The following is a 19,948-nucleotide window of genomic DNA, read 5'->3' as shown; positions in this document are numbered from 1 at the left end:
GGTGTTAACATTGCTCCTGTTGTTGCCATTACTGTAGCGACATCGGGGCGGGAATTCCCTTCCCTCTTAACCCTGCCACCTCTGCTGCTCTCATCTGTTTGGGTACCCGAGAAGCACGGGATATCCTGGTTAGCCTGTGTCCGTATTTCTCCTAATGGACATATCTTTATTGCATTTTTAAATGGCTGAAACACAAATCTCCATCTATTAGTTCTGGTCAAATGATCTGTTTAGTTAACTGACAGAAAGAAAATTTTCTATATGTTCTGTTCCTACCAAAAAAGTCACAGAAAAGCTTTATAATTTTCATAGTATTTTCAATAACTATATATATGTGTGTATATATATATCCTTTCCTTTAATAATGGTAGATGACCAGATTTTAGAATGCCAACAAATTATGCAGAAGAAATTTAAGATCTCCTATAATCTCTTAATCACATCAAATAAGTGTTCACTGTTATTATTTTGCTATTTTGTTTCTTCCTCTCTGTGTGTATGTATACGTGCATATATGTATTACATTATATTGCTTGAGATAAATGAACATATGCATTTGTCTTTGTAACTTTGGCATTATATTATGTGTATACTTGTTTGTTTATGGTCTGTTTCTCCAGGGCCAGGGCCTTGTCTGTGTCTCTACTGCTGTATCCTCAGCAGCTGGAGGGTACCTGGAAGTGTGCCCTGTCATTTAGGTTTGCTGCATCTCAAGCTTAACTCCAGCTTTTTCTATTGTATACTTGTTTGTTTATGGTCTGTTTCTCCAGGGCCAGGGCCTTGTCTGTGTCTCTACTGCCGTATCCTCAGCAGCTGGAGGGTACCTGGAAGTGTGCCCTGTCATTTAGGTTTGCTGCATCTCAAGCTTAACTCCAGCTTTTTCTATATCTAGAATCTGTCCTGCTTTTTTTCATTTCATCTCATTTTGTTAGATTTTCCTATATCACTATAATTTTAGTAAATACCATATTTAATGTTGGTATAATATTTCTATGGGTAGGGGTACCAATATGTACTAATTTTCCCGTTAGGCATTGAAAACATTTGCAATTTTTCTTAATGTGATAATGCTGGATTATTCATTTCATATATAAATCTTTACATACCCAGTTATTCTCTTAGGATAGATTACTGGAAGTTACTGTGCCAAAGGCAATGGACTTTTAAAAAAAATTTCTTTTTGTATTACCAAGTTGCTTTCCAAAGTGGATATATCAATTTTCTCTCCCAATGACAGTAGTTTAGAATACTTAGCCAGTATTGGGTATCATTATTTACAAAAATCTTTGCTAATTGAAAAGCAAAAATTACACTTCATTGTTTTAAATTGCGTATATTTGATCATCAGTGGGGCTTAATACTTCCTCCATCTGGAGTAGCTACATATGTTTGCCATTTTGGAGCACAAATATTGGTGATCCAACAGAATTCTTTGTATATTATTGGTATTAATTCTCTATCTCTTATGTTGTTCACAAAAAGTTTGTCCCAGTTTTTTTACATCACTTAATTTTCTTTATGATTTCAGGTTATAGAACTTTGAATTTGTGATTAAATATAGTAATCATTTTTTATTTCTGTATATTGCTCTTTCGGTTATAAATTTTTCTGCATTCCTAGATTATTTAAATATCACCCACATATTCTCTTTGTCTATTTTTCCTGGTTTCTTTTTCTACATTCAACTCTTTACCTTATCTAGAATGAATTGTTTTTTAGCATGATAAAATGTAGACTCTTGATTTTCCCCCAAATTTCCCAATATCCCAGCATTATTCAACAGTCATATTACCACTTAGTTTATGATACTTAGTTTCTGATACTTACATAGTAAATTATGATACTTATCATATTATATATTAAGTTTTTATGTTATATACTAAGTTGTATTTCATGGTAATCTATTTAACTCCACTTATCTTTCTTTTAATATATCAGCCAATTACTACACAATTTTATTATTACAAATTTATATATATTTTTTTATCTGGAGGGAAAGGTGGCCTCAGTTATCACTCTTTTTCTCTGAATAAATTGACATTGAATGTAACATATTTACATGGAGGCAGTTTCTACTCAGCTTCTCATGCATATGAAGAGAATCTGTACAGTGCTTTAAAATTTAAAGCTTGGCTTTTCAAATTATCTTAGTAATGTTATCTCTTATAATAAACTCTGTAAAATATGAAGATATACTCTGTATGTATTTCTGGGTACTTTATAGTCCAGAAATTTATTTTCCTGTGTACTAAAGTTAATCATTAACTTGGCTTTTTTCCTTCTTTAAGATTAAAAAAATGTTAGCTAATTAAAAGTAACTTCTAAAGTACCTGCTAATGACATTAGTCTCTCTCTTTTTTCCTTTTGGTTGTTTTTACCCCCTGAACCCTAATAGTAGGGCAACTTTTTAAAACAAATTCCTGTTTTTCAGAAAGTTTTTTTAACAAAATAACAAATGACAAATATTAATGGAATTATCAATGGAAACATGCAAAAAATATTTTTTATGATCCTTGTAATTGTTGAAACTGCCCTTTAAAGGATTCAACATTCATAAATTCAATTATTATATATGTATTCAACTACACAGTAGTTGGATTTATAATCCTGAAAAATAATCCTTTACTACATATATTGCAAAAATGGTACAGTTCCTAAGCAATGTACACTAGAAAGAATATGGTACCTTTCTTCCTTCACATCTTCTATTTGAACCAAATATCTGTAGTAAAACATTTGAATTATATATTTGTGAATTTCTTAGATGTTTGTCACTTTTATTACAAAACGAGAATGGCAATATTAGCTTATTTCATTACTACCCTTTGTTTTCCCATGATGGTTCCACATCATTTGGTATGTTCTAAATTACGCATAAAAAATTAACACAAAGTACAACTGTGTTGCTCCTTCAAATCCAGTAGTCACTAAGAAAGTTCAGTCCCTTGGCGGGGAGCGTGAAGTAGCTTCTGGAGTATATGGAGAAACGCGCCCTCCTTGCGGCCCTTCCCCTTCTTAGTGTTGACATCATTTCAGTCTGTGGTTCTTTTTTACAGGCTGGTTCCTCTCGATTTGTCTGACTTGATCCATTCCATGGCTCCCTTACCCTGTTTGTTTGTACCCGACTCCCCACTGATGGCTGCCAGCTGATCGCACCATGCTGTTTTCGTGTTTTATGGAGAAATGTTCATGTGTGGCTGCTGTGTTTGATATTAAATCTGAGATGAACTTCAGGAGGTTTCTTGCTTTTTATTAAAAATGATTTTGGCTAGGGGCAATGTTATCCTGTTCATAAATCAGGTGCTCCCAGAGATTTAATAATTTACAATTCACATGAAGATTTGGTAGAATAAATATTTCCTTTCTCTGTTAAAGCTGCCTCTTAACTTTCCTTTTTTTTTTTTCCTTCTTGTCACTGCTTCCATTTAGTTTTTTAAAGTCTTCTGTTGGGAGTTTTTTACAGATTTATCTCATTGCTGTAAAACTGAAAAAGGAAGATTCAAAATGATAACAGTTAGGTTGAAGTAATTTCAATTTGATAAGTTTTGTGTCTTCCCATCACTATTGGAAATGAGATTTAATTTTAATTGTTTGATTTTTTAATCCTAAATTGTATCTTCCAAAGTACTTATCATCTCTCCCTGTTTTAATGAGTCATATCTTTTAGGAGATGACCTGGAAGAAAAGGTTGATAAAAAGTAAACAGACAAACAAACAAACAAACAAGCAAACAAAATAGAAATAATCAAGGCCAGGGAGGCCAGAAATCCTTTCCTTATGTGGTTACAATCGACATAAAAAGCAGAGTTATTTTAGAGGATGACAAACAGTGCTGACCACTCATCTCAAAAATGTTTGCAATAGAGATTTAGAGGAATTACTTTAGGGTGCTTTATATTGCTCAGTGAGCAGTCTTAATGTCTTTGTAGAATTTGTTGAGTATGAATACATAAATAAGATATTCAAAAAAACTATTACAAGTCTTTTTCCTCATATTAAAAACAGTAGAAATGGAGAGTACTGGGGTGGGAGGCCTACTTAGAACAAGGAGGGAAGATTTCTCTGATGAAGCAGCAGTTCATTCATCATGATTGAGTGTCTATCTACTATTACAAGTCTTTTTCCTCATATTAAAAACAGTAGAAATGGAGAGTACTGGGGTGGGAGGCCTACTTAGAACAAGGAGGGAAGATTTCTCTGAGGGGGAGACTGTGATCTGAGACTGACAAGAATGGGCCAACCATGTGAGGATCTAGGAGGATTCCAGGGAGAGTGCCCTCCATGTCTTGCCCTGTTTGAATTTTGGATTCCATGAGAGGATGAATTTTTTATGTGGTTGATGTCTTTGTCTCTTTACTTATAATCACATCTAGCATACCGAAGACATTTGAGAAACATTGGTTAGATGAATGAACTCTTTATAAGGAATGTCGATTGTGCAATTGACAATATCATTAATAATATTACTGCAAATGCCCTTCTGAAATTCAGATGACCTAAAAAATATTTTTTTCTGCAATAAGGTTTTGGTAAAAGCTAAAGGTATAAGATATAGTGACATATGAAGACATCCCACGAATGCCTCTGATAATGTGGTTGATATATGTGGCCTTCCAGAGGACTGACCAGTCTTGTTAGAATGCAGAAGAGTGGACAGACCGCTTATCCTTTAAATGATCTTCTGTAATGATCAGTTTTTTCAGCCAGGCTGACACTTTGAAGTTGTAATGATGGAAGGCGCTTTGATGTTCTGTATTCCTGCTTGAGGACAGAATCATGTCTGCAGAACACAGGAGAAGAAATTGTAAAGTTGGTATCCTGTTCTCTCCTCTGATTGACAATACAAAGCAAAGGCAAAAAAATTGCTCAGGATGCACTGGTACACAAGCAAGTGCTTAAGAGAATTTTTAAAAAATTCCGTTAAAAATCTTTATGGATTAGCTTTATTTTCTAAAATTATCAAATAATGAGCTTTTAAGGGAATGGACTTTAGATTTTATTAATTCAACATCCTTTTCAACTGATGAGGAAGTGTAAGCTCAGAGAGAGCCAGTAATCTCCTGTGTTTTGGCTAATGAGGGGGTCATGACTAGATCTAGCCTTCAGATTGGAGTTCAGAGGCTTTATAATAAGTCCATAAAATCAAGTTAAAACAAATATCAAAAGCAAAACTCCAGAGAAAAGACGTTGCCAAAGGACAATTTACATTTGGGATAGTATATATAGAAGTGTTTCTTGATTATAGGAATTGGGGGAATGGATCTGAGAGAAACTATGGAAGAGACAGGAATTGGGAGATGAATGAACATGTGCACCACCTCTGTTTCCCTTGGGCAGATAGTCCCTGGGCCATTGGACGGTGTGCTTGACAAGTGTTTCTTGATTATAGGAATTGGGGGAATGGATCTGAGAGAAACTATGGAAGAGACAGGTATTGGGAGATGAATGAACATGTGCACCACCTCTGTTTCCCTTGGGCAGATAGTCCCTGGGCCATTGGACGGTGTGCTTGACTTGAAAAATTATCCCTAGAGAGAGGTTCGCCTGTGAATCTCTGTAGTCTAGGAAAAGGCGTTAGCAAATATAAAATGAATGCACAAAAGCTTATTTTTCAAAAGGTTTAACTTTTGAGCTAAAAGATAAAAGATCCCAACATTTCCATTTCTACTGGGAAAATAAATCTTTATAAATGGACGGCCTGAGGAGAGGAGAGGAAGGGCTTGCAGGAGGTTCTGCCATTCTGTGGGCCTCAGTGACCTTTTCAGGGAGCTGCCAACTGTTCCAACCAGGAGTCTTCATCATCACTTTCTTGACAATGACATATTATCTCTCTAAACCGGCAGGGTGCTTAGTCCATCAACTTTATTTTTTTCTCTTCCCCACCTTTCCCTCTGCTCCATTAAGCTGCTGTGTCATGTCCTCCATGGTCCTGCTGTGTGGATTTTACCACTTTGAAGCCAAGCCAGACCTATTGGCTCCCCTATCAACTTTATACTTTTTCTAATAAAATTAGCTTTATTTCTAAAGTCATTATCCCCTCAATTGCCTTAGGAGCATGAATAGAGATTTGTTGAGAAAAAAATTATTTTCAACTTTATAGGGTCAGATATATATACACACACCTATTATAATCATTCATATATAGACACTTTACAAAGCCAATTTATATATTTTTTAAACTTTACTTTAGGAAGCCAATATTGGGTCCAAAAAGTGATCTAAAGACATGACTTGTAGCATCTAGAGTAGTTATTTTAAAACTGTCTTAAAGCAGTGGAACACATCTTTTGTTTGATAGAACAACAAAATGTAAAACTAGTGAAAAAGGACTTATCTGGTTGAAGTAAGTGACAACAGGGTAGTCTGTAATCCTACCCATTGTCCACCTTCTATTTTGATTCCCTGAGCACCTAAAGTGGAAGCCAGTTGTCTACCTCACCACCAGATATCAAAGTATAATGATTACTGTTAATGAGATTTGCCATTTTTGGGGTCAATTTTTGGTGGTAGAAGCAGCAGTTCATTCATCATGATTGAGTGTCTATCTGTTTGCCTGTTCTATTTCTTATCATGCAGCTGTGAGAAATGTTACTGGACCTGGTTTATGTGTGTATAGTGTAAGTGTTATCAGTTCCTTCTAAAACATGTGTTGACAGCCTGAGGGAATTTCCACTCTAATTCCCATTTACCATGCCAAAGTGGGTATATTTATTTTAGGTTGTCTTGTTCTTAGCATAAGAATATATTTATTTAACACCGCTTGTCTTATTATGTGTCCTTGGGCAAAACAAGGGGCAATTGTGCTTTGATCTTTGTTGGATTGGTGACAATTTTCAGAAGAGCAAGAGGTTTTATATTTCAAAATACTGAACAATGGGGTGTATCTTTGTTTCTGAAAATTTTGAATAATAGTTATTTTTTTCTCTATCCTAGCTTTTTAAAAAAATGAGTAAAAAAGTATTTATTTGATATTGTCATTTGGGACATTATTTTAAGAGTTTTATATTATATACTGGTCTTTTATGAAACAAATAATATACTATAGAATAAAATTTAATGAGGACCCATTTTATATCTTATATGGACTAATTAACTAAAAGCTGCAAAAGAAGTCTCGTTATAATGGAGCCCTCCATTTGTTTATTAGTTGGGGGTAATTCTAGCTGCCACGACAAATAGACCAGAAAATTTAAACAGCCTTATATAACCAGATGTTTATTTTTTAAGTCATGTAACAGTTCATTGTTGATGTTTGTGGCTGGCTGAGAGGCTTTTTTCCACATGTTGTCCTGTGACCTAGATTCCTTCCATGATGTGGCTTTGTCATACTGTAGGTCCTTTGCAACTAGCCCCCTGTCAGAGAAAGGAAGTGACAAAGCAACCCACTTCTCAACCACCTTGGCTTTCAATGGACACATCCACTCGCATTCTGTTAGCAAGAGCAGGTCACGGTCTGCACCTAGATACAAGAGAGTCTGGAAAGGTGGTCTCCATTTTGGTGCTCACTTCCCAGGAGTAACTTACATTTTGGAAATAGGAACACAAATTTTTGGTGGATAATTAGTTATCTCAGCCATAAATCTGAATCTCAGCAACACTGTTATAATAAATGGTTCACTGACAGGTTGCATTATCTTACTGTTTTTTAGACCAAATCCTGAGGGAAATAATAACTTTAAAAAAGTATTTATTTATTAATATTACTTTTATTTTACATTCTAAGATGTTGCGGAGCAGTTGGGGAGAGTGGAGAGAAGAAGGGGGGAAGGTAATAGGGTGGGAGGAGGAGGAAAGAGAGGGGCATGGTTGAGGCCCGTGGCACTCCCCTCATTCCGGCAGGGGAGACCAGGTGGCTTCCAGCAGTAGCTCAGTCATTGTTGGGCTGGATGCAGATGTCAGGGGGGTGTGACTGAAGCCCTGGGCCCCCCACCATCCTGGTTTGGGAGCCCAGAGTTTTTTTGGTGGTGGCTCCATGGGCCAGTAGCTCAGTCATTGTTGGGCTGGATGCAGATGTCAGGGGGGTGTGACTGAAGCCCTGGGTCCCCCACCATCCTGGTTTGGGAGCCCAGAGTTTTTTTGGTGGTGGCTCCATGGGCGTTGCTGGACTGGTTGCTGATGTTGGGGGGGTGTGGCTGAGGCTCTTGGACCCCCATCACCCTGGCTCAGGAGCCCGGGGCATTTCCAGTGGCAGCTTGGTGGTCACCACTGGGCTTGGTGAGGATGTCGGGGGTGTGTGGCTGAGGCCCTCAGCCTCCCATCACCCCAGCTTGGGAGCAGTGGGCACTTCTGGGGGCAGCTTGGTGGTCACCACTGGGCTGGCTGCAGATGTTGGGGGTGTGTGACTGAGACCCTTGGCCCCCACTGCCCCAGCTCTGGAGCCTGGAGTGCTTCCAGGAGTGGCCTGGTGGTTGTTGCTGGGCTGGATATTGTTGTCGGAAGGGCATGAGTGAGACCATGGCCCTGCCCACTCCCTGGCTTGAGAGCCTGAGGGGCTTTTGGTCCTTGTAGGTTTATAGGTGTTCTTTGGTGGTGGTAGACCTTTACTAATGAATAGCAAACTTTGTCTCTGATCTGTGGGTTTTTGTTTTTTCTTTCAGTTCTGTGTTAGATTATTAGCTGTTCCCACCACTTAAACTCTGCACTGGAACTAATTTGTTATCCTTTGTTTACTTCTAAAATTGGGGAACTTCCTGTGGAGACCAGCACTTGAGCCCTGTGGTTGAGCTAAATTGCTGCTTTGTTTAATTGTTGACCTTCTGTGTACTTCTGGGTCCTGTGAGGTCCTGTTCACCTGGGTTGTATAGAAACTGGTCTGGGCCTGAGTCACCTCAGCAAACTGCACCCTGCAGTTCTGTACTCCTGATTTTAATTGTTGACCTTCTGTGTACTTCTGGGTCCTGTGAGGTCCTGTTCACCTGGGTTGTATAGAAACTGGTCTGGGCCTGAGTCACCTCAGCAAACTGCACCCTGCAGTTCTGTACTCCTGATTTTAATTGTTGACCTTCTGTGTACTTCTGGGTCCTGTGAGGTCCTGTTCACCTGGGTTGTATAGAAACTGGTCTGGGCCTGAGTCACCTCAGCACACTGCACCCTGCAGTTCTGTACTCCTGATCAGCCTTCACTGAGTGGTCCTGCACTGATTGGGGGGCAGATCAGCTGTCTGTGCTGTGCCCCAATGTTCCCCAGTGGGCCCTTCTCCCCCACCCCCTGTACTTCAAATACTTCCTATGGGACGGACCATGCACTGGTCCCTTGTGATGACTCACTGGCCTCTGAGTGGCTCCTTTTTCCAGCTCTCTGTGGCACCGTGCTCCTATGTGGGTTTACAGGAGCCATATTAGTGGTTTTGCTGGACTGGGACCACCAAGCCCCTCTTCTCCCCTGCTACCTCCAAGTAACTTTATACAGAGGGCACAATTACTTCTTTTGCCAGCTCTTGCTCTGTGCACTCAGCAGCTCCAGCCTTGAAGCAGATGGGGCTCAAAATGGTCAGAGTGGTTCTTTCTTTCTCTAATCGTGGCTTCTCCTGCCTTCATGCACTCAGTAGATCTCTCCTCCTCTTCCCCTGAGCTCTAGCTGCCCCAGCTTGGCAGTTGTTGCTTTTCGGTAGTTGTAAATTGGTTGATTGGTAGGAGAGAGTGACGCCGGGGACCATCTATTCCACCATCTTGACTGGAAGCCAGAAAATAACAAAATTTTAAAAGATATATAAGCAACATACAAGAATAAGAACTGAGCATTAGTGTGAAGTCTAATTTATTACTATTAAAATATTTTGTCTTCTTAGTTATTTAATTCCTAGCATTTTACATAAAAACAAATTTTGTTTTTATGCACTAGAAATTTGCCTACAAATATGTTTGTATTTATCCATGATAAGTATGGATAACTGTAACATATCTGGAAGACACATTCTAAATTTTTAAAAATGTGAAAAAATGAGATGCAGACAATGCAAATTTTTTAGTTTGAATGAAATGCAAGCAAATAAAAATTTACTCTTAAGCTACATTTTGCTGAATAATTTTATTTGGTCATGAATATATTCTAACAGTAGGATAAGAAACTATTTAAAAGATAAAAATGCTTGTATTTATGTTTCTGATTGCTTATTACCCCATGTTTCTAAGTTGTAAGTTTCCATTTTAGTTCATTTTTCTATGTGATTTTGGCTAAAAATGATCCTTTCAGCCATTTTTCTATGTGGTTTTGCTGCACTTTTCTTCCTCCTTTTTTTCATGAGCCTCCTTCAGCCCAGCAGTCTTTTAATCTGTCTGTTCAGGTCTTACATCTCCCTACAGGTCTCTCTGTCTCCTCTTTTTTGTTTAAAGAATTCTTCATCTGTACACAATGGAGAATGGTGAGATTTAGATTAGACATCAGTGCTATTGAAATTTAAAATGTCCCAGTAAAAACACCGGCAGCTTTGCCATGGTTAAGTAAGAAGCGAAGGGCAGGTGTTTAGTGCTAAAACTAGTGGGATCACTGTGTACGTTCAGCTAACAATGCTCGTCACATCACTGTACTCAGTCTTGGCCCAGAATTGTCATTATGCAAGCACATGAATGAGGGTCCTTTAAGAATGTTCACAAATAGGTTTATTAAATGTTTTCTTTCTTTTGCTACATTTTTTCTTTCACTGACAACCAATGCGTTCCCCCCAGCTACTTGCTATGTCTCCTCAAATGCACTTTTATAATGTTTTTAATAGCTCAATCCCCACTCACAGTGGATAACTATAACCGTAACACTAAATGACAATGAGGCAAAATCACTGAAAACACACAAAGAAATTTGTATGATTCTGGTAATTTGTAGTCTAATTTTTTTAAGACTGGAAAATCTGTCAAGAACACTTACTTGTAATTCAATCCCTAGTAGAAATGTCAGAAATCGCATAGCCAGGTAGGACAATTCGTATGATTCTGGTAATTTGTAGTCTAATTTTTTTAAGACTGGAAAATCTGTCAAGAACACTTGTAATTCAATCCCTAGTAGAAATGTCAGAAATCGCATAGCCAGGTAGGACAATTTCATGTCTAGGGGTCTCTGGAGAATTTGGTATGAGCAGGAGTCAGGGAAAGTATGTAAAGATGTATGGAAGAAAAATCATGTGAATGAAAAATATGAATAGCTTTTCTATTCACTCATTTTTTTTTGGTCTGTAACACGTGACTGAAGTTTCAAGGGTGAAATAAAACAGCTGTGGTAATAATATAAACAGGTATTTTTGTAAAAAGGAAATTGGTGGATAAGAGTGGTAAGAGATTTTTGAGTCATAGTCACTTTTGGGGTCAGATCTACAGAAAAGCTTTCAAAGTCTCTACAGGGTCACTCTTAAGAAAATGTGAAACAAATGTGATTCTAAAATAAATACTTGCAATCAGAAGGTCCTTGATATGATTATAAATACTTTATGTTGAGATGTCACGGTTTTGTTTCAATTATATAAAAACATTACATTACCAATAGAATAAAAAAATTCCCAGAATACCTCCCATTTTTTCTTTCATTTTTTGCAGCTTACATATTAAGAAATTTGCCATTTTCTTGTCCTTCTTAATCCTTCCTTTTTTTCTTCCTCCTTTTTCCTGAATGCCAAACATGTGTTAAAATAATAATGATCTTTAAATAGAAAATTTATAGCATCAACCACTTCTTTTAGAAGGTTCTAGAACATAGCAAGGATCATTTTTAGCATCGGGAACAATTTCTGATGCTCTATCATAGAGTGACAAAGCATATCAAAAATTTGTCTCATGCTGTATTATGTGCAAATTTATTTTTGGTGACTATTAGATCCATAGAAAGATACATGGCTTAAAATGTGTCACTCTGTAACAACTGGCCTTATGATATTTGCATCAATTATATAAAATATAATACATGTTTGTCAGCATGTATGGATGCTAGGGACCTTGTACCTAGGGTTAGAGTACATATAAAACAGTCATGATATCGTGATGAAATGTATAATGTGTGTAGAACTTAGAGCTGGAAGGTCTGGGTCCTAGTTCCAATCCTCTCACTTACTACTTGTGACCTTGGTCATGTCACTTAACCTCTGTGAGCCTTGGTTTCCTTGTTTAAAAAATGGGGATATTTTTAGCTCCCACAAATAAGTGAGAACATGTGGTATTTTTCTTTCTGTACCTGACATATCACTTAATGTAATTTATTCTAATTCCATCCATGTTGGTGCAAATGGTAGTATTTCATTCTTTTTTATAGCAGAGTAATATTCCATTGTGTAGATATACCACATTTTCCGTATCCACTCATCTGATGATGGATATTTGAGCTGGTTCCAACTCTTGGCTATATTTGTAGGAGCTAAAAATAAATAAATAAATACACAGACAAACGGGGGGGGGGTGGCAGGAAGAAGACACAACAATCATAATTCCTTGAAGTTGTTAAGACAAGCAAACAGATATAATGTTGATGGGTGGGAATAGGGAGAGGGAGCAGGGGGGAAAGATTTGGTAAAGGGACACAAAAATCAAACACATTGTATATTGATAAAATTAAATTAAATTTTAAAAAAATGGGAATATTACCTCCTATTTCAAATGTGTTGTTGGGAATTTTGTTACTTGTTCATATTCTATTTCATTCCACAGATGATTTGAAATGACATGCATGTTTTCGAAGATAAAATAAAATGTATTTGCCAGTCTTTGTAGATAATACAAACATAAACCACGTACCACCACTATTGGGGCCATTTGGATCCCTGGAGGTTTACCTCTTAGAATGAAAGTGCTTCTAAGCAGATGTTTCAGAGACTTCCATTTAATAATTTCAAGTAAAACAAATATTTAGCCATGTGCAACATAGACTGGTTATAGGTACCAACTTAAAATATGACTATAAGAAAGAAAGACTTTTTTAATTGAAGACCATTTGCAACTAATAAAATATTAGACTTACACACTTAATGCCTATTGAAACGAACATACATAATGACAAAACTCTTAAGGATTAAGTAACTCTTTTTAATATTGTGTTTTGTTAGTAACAACAAACATGTACAAACATTGAGAAAGAGGAGAACTCACAGGTGTGAGTCATTTTTATTCATGTTAAGGAAATGTTTTTGCTGCATTTAAAATTGGTGGATACCTCACAATAGCACAGAGCCTTTGAAATATTAGTGGCCTACTAGTTCCTTCCTCTAATTCCTTTTGTTATCATGTGCCATTTGCCTTAATCTTGGGTTGGTAAGTGTTCTTATCTGCCCTCTGCATCTAAAGCCTCCAGAAAGATTGCTCTGGCATGGCCTAATAGCGTTTATCAGCTCACCCAGTGGCTCTTATTCTTCGATGCTTGAAACCCAGGAGTTAACCACATGGTACAAACCCCTTCTGAACAAGTCAACTTCTTTCTTCTGTAAATGATGACTGTTTATGCCAAGGCAGCTGAGAGAACTTCCCAACCCCTTCCCTTTGTCAAAATGACATGGAACCTAAGGACAGAAGCTAGTAGCTTTTTTGCCATGCCCCATCCAATTCCCATTGCTTAATCTGATGCAATTAGGGAGAAATCATCGAGTATGTTATCCATTGCAACAGGATTAGACCTTCTCTCACTTTTGTCTTATATTTTAAGCTCTTGTGATTTACCCCTAAAATTTAATAATCTATTTCAGCTTATCTGACAAGCATGCTTACTTTCCCCCCTTTTCTATAAAAAGTTGTCTAAGGAAATTTACTAAGTGAGCCTTCGTCTTCTTTAAAATAACAAATAATTAAAAAAACATCTATTTCCTAAAGAGTGAAACTATTTGAAAGCATTCACTTTGCATTACAGTTCATGTTACACAGAAAAATAATAAAAATCATTAAATAAGTTTTTTCTCTCCTTTACAGTATGTAAAATTACAGTGTCAGTGAATGTGCAGTCTTGATAAGAGCTTTCCAATAAGCTTTATATTCAATAACTATGATTTCCCTAAAAATTAATAGTTAGAGTTTAGGGACCCACACACATGAAAGAGAGAGAATATACATTTGTGTTATACATAGCTGATTTCAAGGTATAGTATATATGCAGCTGAAGTCTGAGGTGTATTCTTGAACAGTTGTTTAAACTCTTGAAGGCTCCATTCGCTCGCATTTAAAATGGTGCTGATGTTCCTAACTCACAGGATTTTCCAAGAATAAAATGAGGCAAATATATAAAGTGCCTAATAAAATGTTGAGCACGTAGCAGTCCAATGACAGCAGCAGCTGCTGTTATTTTTGTTATTAACAAACTGAGAAAGAAGTGAAACTAACCTAGAAAGTTGGAGTTTCCGGGATCTCTTCTTCTTAGATCAATTTGGAAAACCACCCTCAGAGAGACCATAATGTCCAGGCAGGGAACAGGCAGAGAGGCTGACTTGGAAGAACTGGGCTGGGAGGCTAAATTCTATGCTGGGAGCGCCACAGTCCCAAATTTCAGACTATTTCTCTTTGCTATTTTGCAGCATCACATGGTGTGACAGCACTACCTGTCCTGGGCAGGTTAGGCTGCTTCACTGCACTTAACCATAAGTCACCTCACTTTTTATTAATGGAACTTTTACACACCCAAATCATATGCTTACAAGAAATGGAGTCTTTTTCTCTCCGTCTTTCCCTTTCTGTCTCTCTCCTCCATGGAAAGAATTTACTGCCCATTTGGGGATATTTTAAAACTGAAAGGATTCAAATTTACAATAATACAGAGAGTGGTTGACGAGCTGCGTATGCACCTTCACATTCTCCTTCTTACCCATTAGCATTTACATATAGCATTTCTTTCAAAGAAACAGAATTCATCTTTAATTTGCTTTATGCCATTCACCCCTTTGAACTGAATATGCCCAGTGATTTTCTTGGCTTAAATTTAGCATTTATCAATCACATCTAGCAATGCATGTTATGGTGTTAACAGGAAATTCCATAGGACCCTCTTCACACTGGGGAAGGGGAACATCCGCTACTTCCACAATAGATGCCAGGATTTAGAGGTCAATGTGTTTCCCCATCAGGCTTAAGGCTTTGGGGGTGAGGGGAAGTGTCGGGCTCCAAACAGCATAATGAATGGCAGTTGCTGCTGACTAGGTTTGCCTGTTCTCAACAGGGGATATTGCTGTTCAGCATAATGATTTGGGACTTAGTGTGCTAAACACACCCAGCTTGGGTAGTGAGGCTGGCTGTGCCTTTTTTTTTCCTTCCTAGTTCTGAACTGTGTTTTCATTTTGAAAAAAAATTATATTGAGGTCTTCCTTAGTGGCACCCAGCAGGGTGAAGTCTCCATGAGGACTGATAAGCACTATGGCTAAAATACAATCAGCCTTTGTGCAGAGAGTTGAAGGTTTAAGTTGCCTGAAGTGGAAAGAATCTGAAGAGGTGATTATGTTAAGCAAGTAATGTGTATCTGTAACATGGAGTCAGATTATTAGGGTCAGTAGCTTCCTGGCTTTCCCAGTGCATTAAATGAAGATATAACATTGCATTTGTGCCAGGTACTTCTTGATGCCACATAGTGTCAGCACTGCCTGGTCATCTGTACTTCACAGCATGTCACCTCTAATTTCATAGGATTATCTGTGCTGTTGCTTTATGAGATACTCATGATCTTGAACTTCCTTTGAACTCACAGCAGGGCAGTGCAAAGTCATTATTGTGAACACTTTTGTGCTTCTTGTGTTATACGCAAAATTATTATTGCCATCATTTAGAAAGGTAGCTATACCCCAGCATCATGCTTCCAAAAGTCTGCACTTATTTGCTGGTAATGGAAGCTACTGAAGGGGAAAACACTGAATGTGAGAAATGTTTCAAGGACTAGTGTCAGAAAGGTGTCAAGGTTGTGAATTAGTATTAGAAAGGTATATAGGACAGTAGTTCTCAAAGTGTGGTCTCCTGGACTACAGCATCAGAATCACCTGGGAACTTGTGAGAAATGCATATCCTACTAAATCAGAAACTCTGGGGTGAGACTCAGCAGTCTGTTTCAGCAAGCCTTCCAGGTAATTCTGATGCATGCTCACGTTTGAGAAACCCTGCTATAGCATTTATGGAGTACAAGGATGGGATAGGTCCATATGTTCTGGGGGTATAGCAGTAGACTAGATAAAGTGTCTGCCCCTGTGGATCTTATTAAATTGCAAAGGAATGTGTGGTACTTCACCCTGATGAAATATTTATACATACCCCATAGAGCCTATAATGATCATAGATATCTGTATATTCTGCATTTGAATTAACCTGTTATTTCCCTTTGTACCAGAGAATGATTAACAAAAGATAACTAATGAGTGATTCATTTGTGCATTTCAGAACCATCCCCCTTGCAATTTGTATATCCATGGTCATTGTCACCACTGGCTATGTGCTAACAAATGTGGCCTACTTTACCACCATTAGTGCTGAGGAGCTGTTGCTTTCAAATGCAGTGGCAGTGGTGAGTCCAAGTTGGGAAAATGCCAATTTGAATTTAGGTTAATGAGTTGATGCAATTTTATAGTAGCTCCCTCCAACAGAAAGTGTTTTGAAATTCAGTAATCTTTTCTTGAGCTGAATGGTAATGGATATTTTAAATATTTAGAGCACACCTTAGCCTATTCCATTTAACTAATAAAACTAAAATCCCATATGATTTCTTTTTATTTTTAATCCCTTGTAAAACATTTCCACATATACATGTTTGATAAATCTGTTAAAGTTTATTGAGTAGAAGGCATTATTCTTCCAACATGTATTTAAGTACAGGTGGACCGTTACTGACAATAAATAATGCATTTTTGGGTACGAAAATTATAATTTATTCTTTCCTATTTATAAACTTTTCAAATTCTAATTTAAAATTCTTTTCCCAAAATATCACTTAAGAATTTTTATTTGGAGCATATACATTTTTCTAGTATATCCTTTCAAATACTAGTTCTGGAATATTTATAAATTTGGGAAATACTGAGTTATTCAAAGTTAAACAGATGTTATTGCTGTATTAGTTCAGAATATTGAAGTTGCTAATGTGCATTTTAACTCCCTAAGAAGTAGATACACATAATTTTACAGTATTTTAAAAAATGTATTTGACAACAGTACCATCTTTGTCCCTAAAGATCATGTTATAGGACTGTTATTCGGTGACACACACTTTTATTTTGCATAAAATCTTAGCTAGTAAGAGAGCACATTCATTCATGACCTCATAACAATGAAGGGTGAAAAGTTAACTTCAGCACTGGGTGTCAATTCCTTTTAAAATAGTCGGTATTACCTCATATCAGCAACTTCCACAGGAAATACATTATCTCATTTTGTGTGAACCTATGTACGAGTTCACTGTATTAAAAAAGTCTTTGCCCATTGCTGTAGGTCCTACCAGACAATTAAATGTACGAAGCTTGCTGATGTCAGGTCAGTCGTCTCATCTTCCTAGACAAAGGGCAGCACTTATTCTTTGGGCATAATGTGGTCCATTAATTACATAGCATCAACTGCATCAAGGACAACTAAAGAACCCCACATATTTTTTTTTTTGAAAAATACATCCTTCATAGAAATTTGTAATGTTGCACACACCATGTCATAAAAGGAACTTTCAGAAGTTTTGTTTATCTTTTACATATTCTTTGGCTTGTTAGAGACTTGTGCAGTGTTTGTGTTCTAGCCTTTTTGTGGGAAACTATGAAGGAATTGGCACATACCTGAGTGGGAGAAAGTGACTCCATAAACAGAGGTTCAGCTAGTGTGATTTTTCTGGGAAAATGATTTTCAGGGATGCTCATATATAAATGACTAAGTCATCAATTATTTGATTTATCCCTTAAGAGTGAGATTGCTATATGAAACGAGTATCTGTGATACTTCTCAGTGTACATTTGCACTTCACTATAACAATGTAGCTTTCCAGGGTAAAGAGAGAGTATCATGCAGGATTTCTGTCGCCAAAAGTAGAATTTCTGAATTGAGCTTTTTCCACTTACCAGAGTCAGAGACAATGCATACCATAGTTGATAAAGATTCAGTAAATGGATCACTGCTTTTTGAAAGTAGAGAGAAGGTGCTTGTTTGGACCTTCACCCATAGTTTTGCAACAAGCAATGCCATGGTACCTGCTCTTGATGATTTATTGTCTATGGAGTTAGACTGACCCTACCCAAAGAGAAGGATTACAAAACATACGCGTATCACCAGGCTAATAGAAAGTCATAGAGCAAGTTTGGCCTAAATTGTTTCATTTTATTCCACTTTCTAGCAAAGCATTAATTTGCTTTGTTCTTTCTTTCACTAGACCTTTTCTGAGCGGCTACTGGGAAATTTCTCATTAGCAGTTCCGATCTTTGTTGCCCTCTCCTGCTTTGGCTCTATGAATGGTGGTGTGTTTGCTGTCTCCAGGTGAGTGAGTTCATGTATTTCCAGAAACACATTTCTGTTTTTGAGATTGGATGCGATAAGGATAACTTTAAGAAGAAAAGAAATAGTGCTTCCAAACCTGTTTTTTTTAAAGGGACATGCAAGATTGAAGTGTTGGTTCGAGTATCAACAGCATAGTTTATTCTGCCCATTAGAGGGCACTGCTTGTCTACTCATAGCCCACTCTGAAGGCCCGTGGCATTTTTAATAGTATGTCTACAGAGTCTAACAACAGTATTTTATTTCTGGTGATAAAATCTTTTGTTTCTCTAGAGGTGCCAAGAAAAATGTAAAGTACAAGACTCCAGAAATCACCACCCCACCCTCTGTGTCTCCTTTGTTTGGTTTGATGCAGTAGTCCCTTTTGTTTTAATATGATAAGATTAAAACCCAATCAAATAAATATGAATGCTCTGTATATGTGTATTTGTTGTATTTTATTGACAATACATATATGATACTAAGAATCTGGAACTAAATTCAGATTATACATAAATAATCAGCTGTTTATATGTAGGGAGAGCTATGCTGAGTCAGATAAAGCCATTGTTTCTCCTCAAAAAAATAATATACTATGTGGGCAGATTTTGTAAAATTTGAATTCAGATTTCTTATGATTTTCTCTACCTTATCAGAAAAGTGAAGCCTAAGTAATCACCTAAGAAATGATAAACCATTTTTTATGAAAAAGATGAAAGTTTTCTCTCGGATTTCTGAATTTTCCCTTTGAAATTATCAATTTTATCACATTTTTCTCCCATCAGGTTATTCTTTGTTGCATCTCGAGAGGGTCACCTTCCAGAAATCCTCTCCATGATTCATATCCGCAAGCACACTCCTCTGCCAGCTGTTATTGTCTTGGTAATGCATACTAACAAGTATATCTATATATATAAACTCAAATAACAGGTTAGCAAAGAGTAATTCAAACCAGACTTTAGATAGTGCTTTATGTTCTTATTCACCGAGAAATCGGTTCTATGTGTGAGTATGTCACGGTAGAATCTGGGAGGCAGGATATTTTCCATCGCCTCCCTTTACTCAGTGTTTCTGATTTGTATTTGATGCTGTGGAGGCAATAACTGCATCATTTTTTTTTTTTTTTTTTTTTTTACCTTTGTAGAACTTTGTGAGGACTAAGGAAAATGTTTAGCTCGGCTCCTCTCATTGACAGAGAGCTTCACAGAAAAGAATGTAGAGTAATAAGTCCCAACTACTTACTGAAAGTGGAGCTGAAAGCTACAGTCCAAAAATACCCAGACGTCTCATCATGGGCCTTTATAATGAAATGCACACAAAATCATTCAAAGAATCGACGAAATCCTAGACAGTGCAATGATTCTGTGATTAAACGTGAGACAATTGAGAGCACCCTACAGGAAAGAAAGAAAAGAACTAACACTTCGAGTTGTAGAATTCTTTAAGCAGAGAAAAAGTTTGGGAAATGTGGGATACAAAAGACTGTCTACGGTGTAAAAATCCTCAAATACCTATTGGCAATGTTATATTCATTTTTACCTACGATTTTGTAGCATTTTTCTCAACTGGAATCT

The 19,948-nt window shown here is 37.1% G+C and overlaps 1 protein-coding gene across 1 annotated transcript in view; it reads left to right on the top strand.

The window, feature by feature from the left end:
* The window catches only part of SLC7A11 (solute carrier family 7 (anionic amino acid transporter light chain, xc- system), member 11), a gene marked incomplete at its 3' end in the record, with an annotated part of 64,673 nt that overhangs the window by 41,883 nt on the left and 2,842 nt on the right, over positions 1–19,948 (top strand). Inside the window, exons 7-9 of the mRNA XM_008578817.1 lie at positions 16,311–16,434; positions 18,274–18,377; positions 19,160–19,256. Of these exons, the coding sequence (XP_008577039.1) occupies positions 16,311–16,434; positions 18,274–18,377; positions 19,160–19,256 (325 nt within the window). The remainder of the gene's footprint in view (positions 1–16,310; positions 16,435–18,273; positions 18,378–19,159; positions 19,257–19,948) is intronic.

Source organism: Galeopterus variegatus, unplaced genomic scaffold (genome assembly GCF_000696425.1).
Source record: "Galeopterus variegatus unplaced genomic scaffold, G_variegatus-3.0.2 Scaffold1762, whole genome shotgun sequence".
Classification (NCBI taxonomy): domain Eukaryota; kingdom Metazoa; phylum Chordata; class Mammalia; order Dermoptera; family Cynocephalidae; genus Galeopterus; species Galeopterus variegatus.
Note: the sequence above shows the minus strand (reverse complement) of the source record. Positions and strands in the feature narration are given on the sequence as shown.